Source organism: Canis lupus, chromosome 10, assembly GCF_003254725.2.
Source record: "Canis lupus dingo isolate Sandy chromosome 10, ASM325472v2, whole genome shotgun sequence".
Classification (NCBI taxonomy): domain Eukaryota; kingdom Metazoa; phylum Chordata; class Mammalia; order Carnivora; family Canidae; genus Canis; species Canis lupus.
The window spans coordinates 7,076,490-7,090,121 of record NC_064252.1 but is presented as its reverse complement, the minus strand read 5'-3'; the positions used below and the strand labels follow the sequence as shown (position 1 = coordinate 7,090,121).

The 13,632-nt window shown below is 39.8% G+C and overlaps 1 protein-coding gene across 3 annotated transcripts in view; it reads right to left on the bottom strand.

Annotated features, from left to right (window-relative positions):
- SRGAP1 (SLIT-ROBO Rho GTPase activating protein 1) overlaps positions 1 to 13,632 on the bottom strand; it is a 276,854-nt gene that overhangs the window by 124,753 nt on the left and 138,469 nt on the right. For 2 of the 3 annotated variants that reach the window (XM_025476748.3, XM_025476749.3), the window contains exon 3: positions 11,851 to 12,013. In XM_025476748.3, coding sequence (XP_025332533.1) covers positions 11,851 to 12,013 — 163 coding nt within the window. Of the gene's footprint in view, positions 1 to 11,850; positions 12,014 to 13,632 lie in introns of those variants that run through there. The other variant, XM_049115729.1, reaches the window with a different exon arrangement.

Here is a 13,632-nt window from a genome sequence, read left to right as displayed (position 1 = left end):
GTTTCTTCCCATTCCAATTTACTCTTCACAATGTTTTCAACAAACAAAGCTGATTATGGTGTATCCCTGAGAAAAATTCTTGGCTTCCTTGGTTGCTTAGATCACAACCTACCAATTCCTCAAACTAAGGAAATTCTTGCACCTCCCCCCACTGCACCCCCACCAAATATGCCTTTCTAAATCTCAGATAGCGGTTATCCCACTATGTATGCTTCACCATCCTATGTTCCTAACCTCAGCCAGCTGTGTAACGGATGTGAGCTTTAGGTTGAGCCAAAAAGGAGGTGGCCTAATAATATATCTTCACGACTCACTACTGTTAAGAGTTAGGTAGATGGGACCACCAAGAGCCCCATCTACCACCATCTTCCCCTACCACCATTTCCTAGACATGTGCTAGGCTTGATCAGAACCCCAAGACCTTATTCTTTGCTGTTGTCTCCATATAAAAGAATGCACTTCTAATTCCCCTGTAAAACCTCATTAACTTTAAGATGATAATCAAATGCCACTCTCTGTGAAACCTTTCTGCATTTTCCTAGGCACTATGCCTTACAATCCCCTCTGTGCTCTTGTGGTCTTAAGTCTTTTCTCTGTAAGAGCAGTTACTGATTTATAATGTAATTTTTATTTGTGTACTTCCTTTCCTTATTAGATTATGAGCTCCTCTGGTGTACTGAGGATTCGTGTCTTACTCACTTTTGTAACCTCAGAACCCATCATTGTGTCTGTTGCACAATGATAATACATGTTTGTTGAGTGAGTAATAAAATAAAATGTCTATTTTGTTTTGAAAAAGAAAGCTGATTTCGGTAAAGTTCCAGAAAAAAATGAAAAGAGAAAGAAAAGTAGAAATTACAGTAGATTTGTCATGACTGTCCAGTGAATTGTAAGACCTTGCCAAATAATAAAATATTGTTTTAGTAGACCCCTGCAATCTCCATCTTAAGAGCTAAAGAGATGAAGTTTTTATGGGCATGTTTATTCAAGCCAGTGTACTAAGCCAATTGTGAATCAGTGGCTACTTAAAAGTATCAAAGCTTAAAAAAATAAAATGGTGCATGTATTTATTTACCATCAATTACTGAAAATTACTGTTTTTTCTCAATCTAAATAGTTCATATATTCAGTGTCAAAATTTTTTTATTTTCATAACTTCTTATGTTCACATGACCATGTATTTAGTTGGCAAAATTTCTACTTGTCTCTACTTAATTGTTTCTCTAACAATGAGTAATTTTTTCCCCCTTGAAATCAATCTGACAGTCAAACTGACAGCCATAGTCAGTGCTGTTTGTAAATGCATATTTTTGGGTTGCTATAATTCAAGGTATCACCAATGTTTCTTAATTCAAATATTTACTCTATGTGCAATATCCCCCAATATGGCATTTCTTACAGCTGCTAGATATTTTCTAGAAAGCTACCATGTGAAATTAAACATAGTCTTCAAACGGTAAGAAACCTTGGCTCACAACCAGAATAACTGCTTTCAGGTTGCTTTAGACTTTTGTTGATCTCAAGGCAGACACCTCGACATATGGTAGGAATGTTCTCTCCTCATCAGTTCTTTACTTAAGGATGCAATTTCCTTCTGGGATGAGGAGAATGGTAAGGATTCAGAGCCAGTGGATTCTTTGAAAAGGAATTTTATTAAGTGTTGATCTGTTATAGGTAACTGAATGATATTTTTTACCCCTCTTTCTGGGAGGTGAGAGCCTGGGTACCTTTTGACTTACTCCATGTTCATTAATTTAATCTAGAATTGTAAACCTTGTAATTAAAAAATCAAATTAGAACATTTCTTTAAAAAAAATGTGCTTGGGAGAATGGAGGACTCAATAAGAATCCACTGTTCTCAACGTGGGCCAACTCCTCCTGCCCAGGGGCGGCGTTTGGTTATATCTGAACACATTTTGGGTTGTCACAACAGGTAAGGTGCTACTGGCATTTAGTGTGTAGAGAAATCCAGCCTTCCAATTCTTGTTCTCCCATAAGGAAGGTTTCATTTTTCCTCTGGCTGCTTCCAATATTTTTTTCTTTAGCTCTCAGTTTGATTGTAATGTATCTGGGTATTGACTTTTAAAGATTCATTCAGTTTGGATTTTGCTGAACTTCTTGAATGTGGAGGTCTATTTGCCAAATTTGGAAAGTTTTCTTAAAATTATTTTGTCAAATATTTTTTGGGCAAAAACTCTTTTTTTCCTTTCCTTCAGGGACTTGGCTGTTGGCTGACACAAATGTCAGAATTTTGGTATTGTCCCAAAGGTCCATGTAGCACTGATCTTTTTTTTTTTTTTTTTCAAATTTTTTGTTGTTCAGATTGGACTTCTATTTATTTGTCTTCACGATTAAGAGAAATTAATCTGACTCTTCCCTTTGTTACCTCCATTCTGCTACTGAACCCATTTAGTGAGGGGTTTTAAATTTTGGTTGCTTTCTATCTTTCTCTTCGCTTCAAGAATGTTTGCCCTTACTTCTTGGAACATTTTTATCATGATTGCTTTAAAAGTCTTTGGTAGAAAATTCCAGCATTTGCATCAATTCAGAGTAGTCTGTTGATTATCTTTTCCCACGTGAATTGAAGTTTTCCCGGTTCTTTACATGCTGAGTAATTTTGGATTGTATTCTAGATATTTTGGATATTATGTTATGAGATTTGGAGTCTCATTTAAACCATATGTGAAATGCTGGTATTTTTGTCTTATCAAGAGATCGACCTGGTTGGATTCAGAATGCAAATTCTGACCGGCCTTCTATAGGTTGTGGTTTCAAAGTCAGTTCTCTTTTCTAACATCTTTGTAACACTACTGTATCTGTCCTGTATATGCTCCATCCAGGGCTCAGTCTGGAATCCAGGCAGTGGTGTATCCCTTAGTTCAGTTCTCAAAGTCCTTGGTAAGCATACTGCCTAAAACCAGACCCAAGCACATCCAGCTCAGGAGTAAGCTGAGGAGTTCATAAAGAATTTTATGGGGGACGCCTGGCTGGCTCTGTCAGTGGAGTGTGTGACTCTGGATCTTGGGGTTGTGAGTTAGGGCTCCCCACACTGGGTGTAGAGATTGCTTAAAAATAAAATCTTAAAAAAGAAAACAACTTTATGGGATTTAAAAAAAAATCTTCATTGTCTCTCTAATCTGCCTGGTACTTTTTGGTTCCTGAGGACACTCCTCTGACTAGAGAGCTTGTACTTCATTTTTTCCAGTCTGCCACAAACTAACCATGTGATTTTCCTGGTTTCTTGCTCTTGGGAAGTAAGACTGCACACAACAGTGTTGCTTAAATCTAGCTGTCAATACTGGATCTGGTTGAAATGCCTTGAAATTTCTGTTATGTAGGTGACACTCATCTCTGGTTTCTAATACAAATGTAAAGATTCATTATTTATTTATTCAATATATATTAACTGAGCATTTACTATGTGCAAGTCAGTGCTTCAGTGAATGATTCGAGGACCCTTCTCTCAGGGACTTACATTTAAAATGAGGGGAAACGGGGGATCCCTGGATGGCTCAGCAGTTTGGCACCTGCCTTTGGCCCAGGGCGTGATCCTGGGGGTCCCAGGATCGAGTCCTGTGTTGGGCTCCCTGCATGGAGCCTGCTTCTCCCTCTGCCTGTGTCTCTGCCTCTCTCTCTATCATAAATAAATACTCTAAAGAATGGTTAAGATGGTAAATTTTGAAAAAAAAATGAGGGGAAATGAAGTGAATAAATATTAAGTAAATATATGATATGTCAGAAAGAGATAAGTGCTAGAGAGAGATAGAGTGAGCGGGGGTGCAGACTACTCAAAGTAAAGTAGGAGCCAAGACAGTGAGGAAAGGAGTAATGAGACCTGCCTGAAGTTAAAAGGATTGTTCCAATATTTCCTATTATATATTTTCATTTCAAAGATAATTTGGGAGGTAAGACAGTTGGAAGTCCATGTGCAACCTGCCATCTTGCTCAGAAGTTCCCTGATACCACGTCTCTTCTTTTTAATCTTCTGAATTCTATACGCTCAAAGCACAGTTTTCAAGGATACCTGGAGAACACGCCACTTCTCTATTAACAAACAGCATTAGGAGTAGAATTAGTTACTATTTATAGCTCCCTACTTTTTTCTTTTTAACAGCAAACGTTGACTCGTGTACTCTGGGCCAAGTTTCTTTTAAGGTTATAGTTTACAATAATTCTTTTCTTGTATGTCTTATAAATAGGCTCATTGAACAAAAATCAGAAATCACAGATAAGCAAACAGAAGGAAGAAAGGTAACTGAGAAATATCCATTTAAAAATAATTTTGGGGGCACCTGGGTGGCTCAGTCAGTTAAGTGTCTGCCTTTGGCTCAGGTCATGATCCCAGGGTCCTGGGATCAAGTTCCACATCCCAGGGGTGCCTGGTGCCTGGGGAGCCTGCTTCTCCCTCTCTCTCTGCCCACCGCTCCCCCTACATGTGTTCTATGTCAAATAAATAAATAAAATCTTAAAAAAATAATTTCGTTTTATATACTCCCAGGTTTTGTTTTTTTTTTTTAACCACAAGTAAGTTTCAAGGGCTTTTCAACAATTGGTCTCAAGGTAATTATGGGCTCAGCCACTAACACAAGAGCATCAGTACCACTGTACCATGCTGCATGACAAAATGTCCAACTTCACTATGTCAGGTTTTTAATTCTACCACTTGGCAAGGAGACACATATATCACCTATTTAGTGTCCTCTAAAAATCTCTAGTAAAGCTTCTGAACTGATGGTGAATGCTATTTTCTAGTAACTCACCTGCTAAATTTATAGCTAGGTCAATCCACATGTGTCCTTTTGTCATTAATAAAGACAATGATGTCAATGCTCGAGCAGGAACACAGACAACTGCTAATTTTTAAGTACTCTGTTCTAGCCACACTGATAAGCAACTTATAAATACAAATTAAAAACATCTTCTATAATATTTCAGAAAATTATATCACTATAAGGTATCAGAGTTTAGTTTTGACTTATTTTCAGAAAAATGAGCTAGCCATAGAGTCAATAAGACTCAAGAGAAGCAGATAGTCATGTCTGCTTGAACTATTCTCACTTATTTATCCAGGTCTCATCAATAATGAAGCTGTCCCCCAATGCTACCAGCATAGCATTTAATTATTCTGCTACACCACACTGAAATGCTCTGAAAAAAGTTCCTCTTGTTATATTATTTACTACTGTTGCATAAGTGTCCTAAATTACATGTGCTAGCTCTTTGCTAAGAAAATAGGCAATTTTTCAGGGAATGGATTACTCTTTGGTAAATCACAGCCATTACCACCTTTCTCCAAAAAGGCAAAAGATAAAAATTTTATCCAAAGCATGACATTCCAATACTACTCTTTGACCTAATAATTCTACTTCAAGAAATACAGCATAAGAAAAAAAACAAAACACCATAGATGAATGAAACAACAGGAAAGTGAGCAAAAACAGCAAAAGAACATAGCCATGCAGATAGTGAAACACTATGTAGACATGAAGCATCCCAGTTTAAAAGATTATTTCCAGACATGGGAAATGCTAACAAATTTTGTATGAAAAGGACAAGTTCCCAAGCTATATGCAACGAGACCTCAATTTTGTAAAATACATACATATGTATGTTTGTTTACTACACAAATATGTTTATATATATCAATACTGAAAAGATATAGCCCAAGGTACTAACCACAGGTCATATTAATATGGAGAATTATTTCCACTTTTAATGTTTTCTACATTTTTACAATGAATATATATTTTTATATTAAAAAAGAGACTCATATACAGATTGCCAGTTTTCAGGGTTTTTTTTTTTTTTTTTTAACTCATGCAAGTTTTCTTTAAAACAAAGTTAGAGTGTTAGAGATCTGTTGTAGACTGGTATCTTTTATCAACTTACATTAAAGACTCTGAATGTTTTCAATGATCTAATTGAAACAACATTTTTCCTCCTAGGGAATGTTTTGGTTTTCTTTCTTTTCATACTGGGGTATTTAAGTAGAATATGATTGGCCTTGATCAAAATAAAAAATGACTGTGAATTTCCAAATTTTATTAATAATCTCTCCTTCCTTTCAGATTGGGCCACACAACACAATCAGCAATACCCAAAGTAGGTTAATTTAACTTCTGTGAGTCTGAATCTGATAACCTATAGTATCTGTGCCAAAGTGGAGTCATTCTTTTTTCTTTTAAAGATTTTACTTATTTATTCATGATAGAGACAGAGAGAGGCAGAGACACAGGCAGAGGGAGAAGCAGCAGGCTCCATGCCGGGAGCCTGATGCAGGACTCGATCCTGGGACTCCAGGATCATGCCATGGGCCAAAGGCAGGCACTAAACTGCTGAGCCACCTGGGGATCCCCAAGTGGAGTCATTCTTAGTGACCTGTGACAGGTCTCTGCTGCTTTGAATACCTGCCTATTACTGGATGATGGACAGATTTGGCTGCCTCACCCAAAATTGTCATTCTTCAGGATCTTCATAAGAAATAAATAGGGCCAAGACCATAGTGTCCCAATTCTAAGAAGTGTCTTACCTATGCATGGAATAACATCTCCCGTTACCATGGAAAAATACCAACGAAGTCACAGTAACTGTGAACTAAGACGTATGGGTAAAGACAAAATATATACCCACTAGCTTATCTCTACAACTTATATCTTTGAATCTTTAATTTCCTCCTCTCTGAAACGTAGGTGATAAAACCTGTTTATGGGCAGCACACGTAAGTGAATGTGTGAAAAACGCAGAGCACAGTGCTTGGTGCATAGTTGTTAAAATTCGGTAAGTGGTAGTGTAGAGATGCCATTATGATTGGGGAAGAAATAAACTTGTACGCATATTTATGCAAACCAAGGAAGACAAAAACATTAATACTTTGAAACAATCTATGGGGGAAATGATAGACTTGAAGATAATTTAAAACACACAAAGAGAATTTAGCATATTCAACAGCTACCATTTTACTGTGCTCCCTCTAAACTACATATTCCTATTAACAGTCTCAAAATTGGGAAATAAGATCATATGATAAGGTGCTTAAATAAAGTGATTACTGCAAGCTGGTTGTGTTCTTTCCTGCAATTATGACTGCTGACATTAATTACGTTTTTATGTGTAGCATATGATCTGCACATTTTCTGGCTGCAGCACCAAACCAGATGCAGGACACTCTTTTTCAGCATGAGTAATGGAAAGAAGACCACAAAATCTCATCACTTTGGGAGGCAGGGCTGGAGAACAGGGCAAGAAACACCTCACCACCTCTTGTTCTTTGGGAAAGAAACAAGGGCTGATAATGAAACAAACCCAAGTATAGAAGGAGGCTCCAATTCCCGACCTTCTTCTAAAAAGGCAAAGCAGAAGTTAAGAGAGTAAAAACAGAGTCCTGCCCTGTCCATATCTAACAGAGGGTCTGGAACTGAGTAACTCTTATTGTTGAATGAATGAAGAAATCCGTGAAGCCTCAAAATTAAGACTCTGTATGTGAAATAGCTGTGGGGGGACTTCAGAGTGGGGTGGAGGGTGTGTTGACCAACATGGATATTCATTGGGTTATTACCTGATTTCCCACTAAGTGATGAAATGTGAGAACCAAAATTTTAATTGGGCTACAAGCAAGCACCTTGGGAGGACATTTCTCAGAGTGTGCTTACAAATATGGTTTGGAACAACTTCATAGTAAGTGATAGACCAACGCTGCGTAATGATCCGGCTGTGGTTATCACAGCTGCAGCATATATTCTCCTTAGAATGAGGGCACATTTAGTATAATGACTTGAGGAAACATTTAGTGTAATGCTACAGAGTAAGGGTTTAGAATACAGACGATAATAAAGATAATAGCTAAAAATTACCTAGGACTTCTCAAGTCCAGACACTGGGCTAAATGGCTTTTCATGGATGACTCATGAATCCTCCATATAATTATCTGAAGTAGGTTACTGTATCTACTTTATAGATACTAAAGAAACTAAGGCCTAAGAGATTTACAAATACTCCAAAATCCACACAGATAGTAATAGTGAAAAGGCCAAGATTCGTAACGTAAAATATCTGATTTCAGAGCCTAAAAGATGAACCACTACATTATTCTGACCAACAGGATTCATTTACAGTTCTAAAGGCCTAAATCTGAAATAATCAGTATTTGAATAATTGGGTATTGTTGTCTTCTAAAACACTTTTTACTTTTTCTACCTGATGAAAACTCTAACTAGTTCTGATGTGATTAAAATTTAAGCTTTAAGGCTGTTCCCTACACCTATGTGTGGAATTATGTATTTTTATGTGTCTTTCCAATTATTATGTCTATTTGGGCACAAAAACATTCCTAGAATTATCTGCTTCAAACTCTTTATGTGAAAGAACAGTTTGGTTGTTTTTTTAAAAAAGGTTTTATGTTTTTATTCACAAGACACAGAGAGGGGCAGAGAAATGGGCTGAGGGAGAAGTAGGCTCCCTGCAGGGAGCCCGATGTGGGACTTGATCCCAGGATCCCGGGGATCCTGAGCCAAAGGCAGATGCTCAACCACTGAGCCACCCAGGCATCCTGGGTAAAAGGATTTTCTACCGCTGACTAAATGGAATACAATACAGCTGCGTACGAGGCTGAAACTGTCAAACCCCCAGCATCTACCTGGATCTCCATACAGACATGGGGATATTTCTGAAAAATGAGGAAGTCTCAAAATCCTTTCCCAAGAAAGACAGGCATTGTGCTAAGGACCCCATAATAGTTCTAAGGTCACTTCAGACTAGCTCTGATGATTTCTTTTCATTCTGATGGAAAATGCACTTCTGGAATCACAATAATGGAAGAAGAGCTGGACCGAAGAGAAACATTTGGTAATCAAAAAAGCCAAAAAAAAAAAAAAGGGGGGGGTGGTGGTGGCATAAAAGACTAGTCTTGCTTTTTAATCTAAAGGGACCTAAAGTTCTCTGGACTTGATAGGTATGGGTTTAGCTTCCTGTTCTTTTAGATGACAAATGTGTCCTAGTGAGCTGATCTGGCTTCTCAATAAGCTTTAATCTCTCCCTTTTGCCCTCTGCCTCTTGTCCTTTCTTTTTTCCAGCAAGACTATACACAGAAAAGTGGGATGTGGAGTGTGCTGCGTTTGCTTCAGAAAGGTAGTATTCGACACCCGGAACCGTAATGACCGTTAACCTGCCAGCTGGTCACTAATGGTTAGAAGACTGTTCACCCCACTAAATGCCAAAGCAGCCAGGGGTCCCCTATAAACAGCATTCCAAGAATCATAATTCTTGCGAGTCCCAGGAAATCTGGAAAGAAAAGAATTTCTAGGTAGCAAAGAAGCAGGCGTGGGGTATGTGTGTGTGAGTGCCTATACACACGTTTGTGTGTTTACTGCACATCCTCCAGATTCTCTTCAAGAGCCAAGATCTTATTCCCCTAACAACTGGGAATATTGGTTGCTGGCTGCTGATGCAGCTGATGCCTCTCTGAGAACTACTCTTGGGAATTACCCTCCACCAAGAGGAGCTGCTTCACCCTAGGATTACTGAGCCCCTCCCCCAGGGCAGCTCAAATCCAATGACTGCAAAACAGAGGCGAGGCCTGTTTGCCTGGATATGACACAACTCCAAAGGACCACCCTAGCTCCAGAGCCACCAGAGGTTCAGCTTCTTCCCCTCTGCCCCATCCTGCCTCACCCACTCCTTTCAACAGTGGAGAGCACTCTCTTGAATCATCTCCCAAGACTGCAAAGCAAGTAAGCAGAAGAGTTGTCACTCAAATCCAAACTCTCAGCCCCAGGTTTCTATCACCTTTATCAAGCCCTGGACTTTGACTCACAAAATATAAATACCTACATCTTACTTAGCAAGACATACAGGGCCCCTTTCTATAGCCACCATCCTTTCTAGCCTCACATCCCTTCACTCAACTCCCACGTGACCCTGGCCCAGTGACAGCAAACTCTTTCCTGAACATGTTGTATTACTGCTTTCCCTGGAACAGTGTCTTTGTCTGCTTGATGACCACCTCCTTCTCCTGCAAGTCTCACTCCAAGGATTCCCTCTTCCGTGAAGAATTTCCTGACCCTTCCTCCCCCCAGGAAGGTTACGATCTTCAGCTTTGAGTTCCCACAGCGGGCTGTGTGTCCCTTTAGCATGATAACTGTTAATTACTATAATGAGCTCCATGCAGGCAGGGACGTGTCTTTTAACTCTGCTTCCTCAGGCATTTTAAAGATGTTCTGTTGAACAGATTAAAAAAAAATGGATTTGACAAGGTGCTGGCTCCAGATGCCCTGGCTGAACAGATGCCAGCCTTCGCACAACTAGAAGCATCATACAGTGCCATCCAAATTTGGAATGTGACCTTCTTGAGCACAAGGACTGTTTTTTCTTCCTCTATGTAGACTTTCCAAGACCTGACACCATCTCCTGCTCATAGAATATGCTCAAAAAACCCCAGTGAACTAAATGAGGCCTTGGCTGAACAGGCTGACATCTGAGAAAATCACTTTCATGGTTCCATCTAAACTGTTTTTCAAATTTCTATTTCCTAAGATACATTGGGCAATTCTCTACCTGTACTCTTCTTAATATGTTCTTCCAAATTTAAGGGCCTCCTTTGTTTGGAACATTTGTTATTACTTTTTTCCTATTTCACAGAGCAAAGGAGGACCTGGAGTTTGCTGAATTCCAGTTCTGGGTCAGAAACAGAACCTAGTGGACAGCCCTGGTGGCTCAGCGGTTTAGCACCACCTTCAGCCCAGGGCGGGATCCTGGAGATCCAGGATCGAGTCCCGCATCGGGCTCCCTGCATGGAGCCTGCTTCTCCCTCTGCCTGTGTCTCTGCCTCTCTCTCTGTGTCTCTCATGAATAAATAAATAAAAATCTTAAAAAAAAAAAAAAAAAAGAAAGAAAGAAATGGAACCTACTGTGGACACATCAAACATAGCTAAGAGATTTTCCAGCTGGCCCGCTGAACACTACATCTTTGTTTTCAAGGGCCCCTTTGAAACATAAATATGTCATTTACCTACAAGGTGGGGTTTTTCCCCCCTACTTTCTGAAACTAATGCTTACTTACTGAATAGAGTACAGATACTGGTATAGACACCCCACACCACTAAGCACAAAACTGAGGAGTGGTGGGGAGAGCCCTTGTCCCATAAACATAAAGTGAAAGCGAGTCTTATTGGGCAAGTAGCTGCATTCCCTACCCAGGATATGGTCCGATTCTGTTCCCGTTCTTAACAAAAATAAAATTACTGAGAGCTGGCTGAGAGTGCTTAACAATGATAAGAAGGCTTAAAAGCCCAGCCCCTACTTTTTAAAGTGGATTTGGAAAGGAGGAAGCTCTCTGGCATGTAAGAGACTGAATTTTCTATGCTCTGTGGGATTTTCTTCATGTCATCCTCTCACCACCTCCGCTGCTAGTCTGGTGAGAACAAAGGAAAAAAAAAAAATGAACCATGCTAACATTTTCCCCAGAGAGCAGCACATCCGGTTGCCTTGTCCTTCACAAATGTCTGATCATGTGTGAGCCCAAAACACAGAACTTAAAGGCTTTTCCTCTCCTGTTTGATTTTCTTCCTAAGTGTAGGCAACATATTCCTAAGGACAGGGGTGCAATCTGCAGGTCCATCTCATTTCACAATTTTGCTTGCATTGTCTTCAGGTCACAGATTCAGCGATTTACAACTCTGTAGGCATGCCCGCTCATGCTTATGGTTTTGTGTCTTGAGTTTTCAAAAGAATTTTCCTTCTCTTAGCCAAAACCTACAGAGTACAAATAAGTAGTGAAGGCGCTGGCCTTCGCTGTGTCTTCCCGAGAAGACACACTGCACCAGGATTGGGGTTGGGGGGGGTGGGGCGGGGATGTACCTTTTTAAACATCCGAGTAGAATCCTCACTTATCTGCATGAACCGCATGATCACATTGTTCAGATAGATGTCACTCAAAGTTGCGTGGTCTTTGCTTTCTCTTCTCACTTGGTTCAGAAGCAAATACCAGCAGTTCACTGGAGACAACAAGTTCTGGTCTTTCCTGAGAAGGGAAGAAAAACAGAATTACCATCAATTTCAAAGCTGCCCCAAGCAGCTGAGGGAAGCCACCAGAGCAAACAAGGAGCCACAACAGATGGGTATTGTTGCTGGTCTTGCTCATAGCGGGCTACTCCCCAGCCAGGAGGATGGCCTTCCAGGCTGTGATGGCCGAAAGCCAGCAATTCCCTAAACTTGGGGGGAGAAACCTGGACCATGGACACCAGTCAAAACCCCCCACTCCTGACAAGGGCCATGGGACCCTAATATACACAGTAATCAGCCAGGCTTTCAGCTTTAATCACCCCATTGAAGAAAGTAGTTTCTATTTACACAAAAACCTATTGACTACTGTCTCTCAGACAGACTGTGGTTGCCACTGCACACAAAGTCTGCTTTGAATGTCCAGTCTGCTGCTGGAAAAGAGATTTGGCTTAGGTATGCTTTCCATGGAACGTACATTCGAGGATTATTTATTAATCCCCTGATACATAAACCCCAGCGTCCCAAAAAGTGTTACTGGGAATCACAACTCTACAACACTATCTGAAGGCTCATGAATAGAACCAAGGAGTGTAGTGGCTCGTGACTCGTCATTAAACACTTTAATGTTTGTAACTATCCTTTGTTTTACTCTGATATTTTGATTTTATTTTATTTTTTAAAGTAGGCTCCACACCCAACGTGGAGCTCAAACTCATGACTCCAAGATCACGAGTCTCATGCTCCCCCAACTGAGCCAGCCAGGTGCTCCTACCTTGTTTATTACAGGTAATAAAGCTAAAAGTGAATATAAGCCACAAAAGGGGACTCATAAAAAATCTTTAAACCTCAAAAACAGCAAGTTAACTGGGATGCTACTGCTTAAAAAAAAAAAAAAAAGAAAGAAAAAAAAGTACAATGCTTTTTTTTGTTTTTAAAAGTCTAACTAACTGAAAAATGACAAAAAGGCACAAGAATGCTTATCCTAACTCAGGACACTAGAGCCATTTGTATCAGACATGGTATCTTACTATTCATAATCATCTATGACTCTGAATATTAATTAAATCAGGGAAGAAATCATTCATTCAGCTCTTTCTGCCTGTAAGTTCCTCAGATTCAGGATCTGACACTGAATTAAGTCAAAACCCTCTGTAGAAGAAAGAGGAAGTAGAGGATGGAAGCAGAAGCAGGAACAAGTGCAGGGGGACAGTCCTCTGTTCTTGGGTCCTCGCGCTGGCACACACTAGAAAAGCCCCCAGGATTACACCACCAACCTAGAGAACCTAATTTTTTTTTTCCCTCAGAGCCATCAAGCAAGGGGCACTGGTTCCCTGGCAGCCCTTCCACTGACATTCTCTATCTGGTCAGCCCAAGAGATCCGTGTCACCTTATCATATTAACTTCTATGTCTATCCTTTACACTGAAGTAACCCATACATTCTTGGACAACCTTTCCTACTTTAACAACATTTCCTACGTCTTTGTATCCTGAGTGCCCTGCCCATGGTAAACATTAAATAAATGTGATTTCACTCCCTGAATAAACACATATTATTGCCTTAGTAAGTGATAAGAATACCACCAACAACAATAATAGCAGCTATCAGGTACTGAGCACCTACTGTAAGAAATACTACA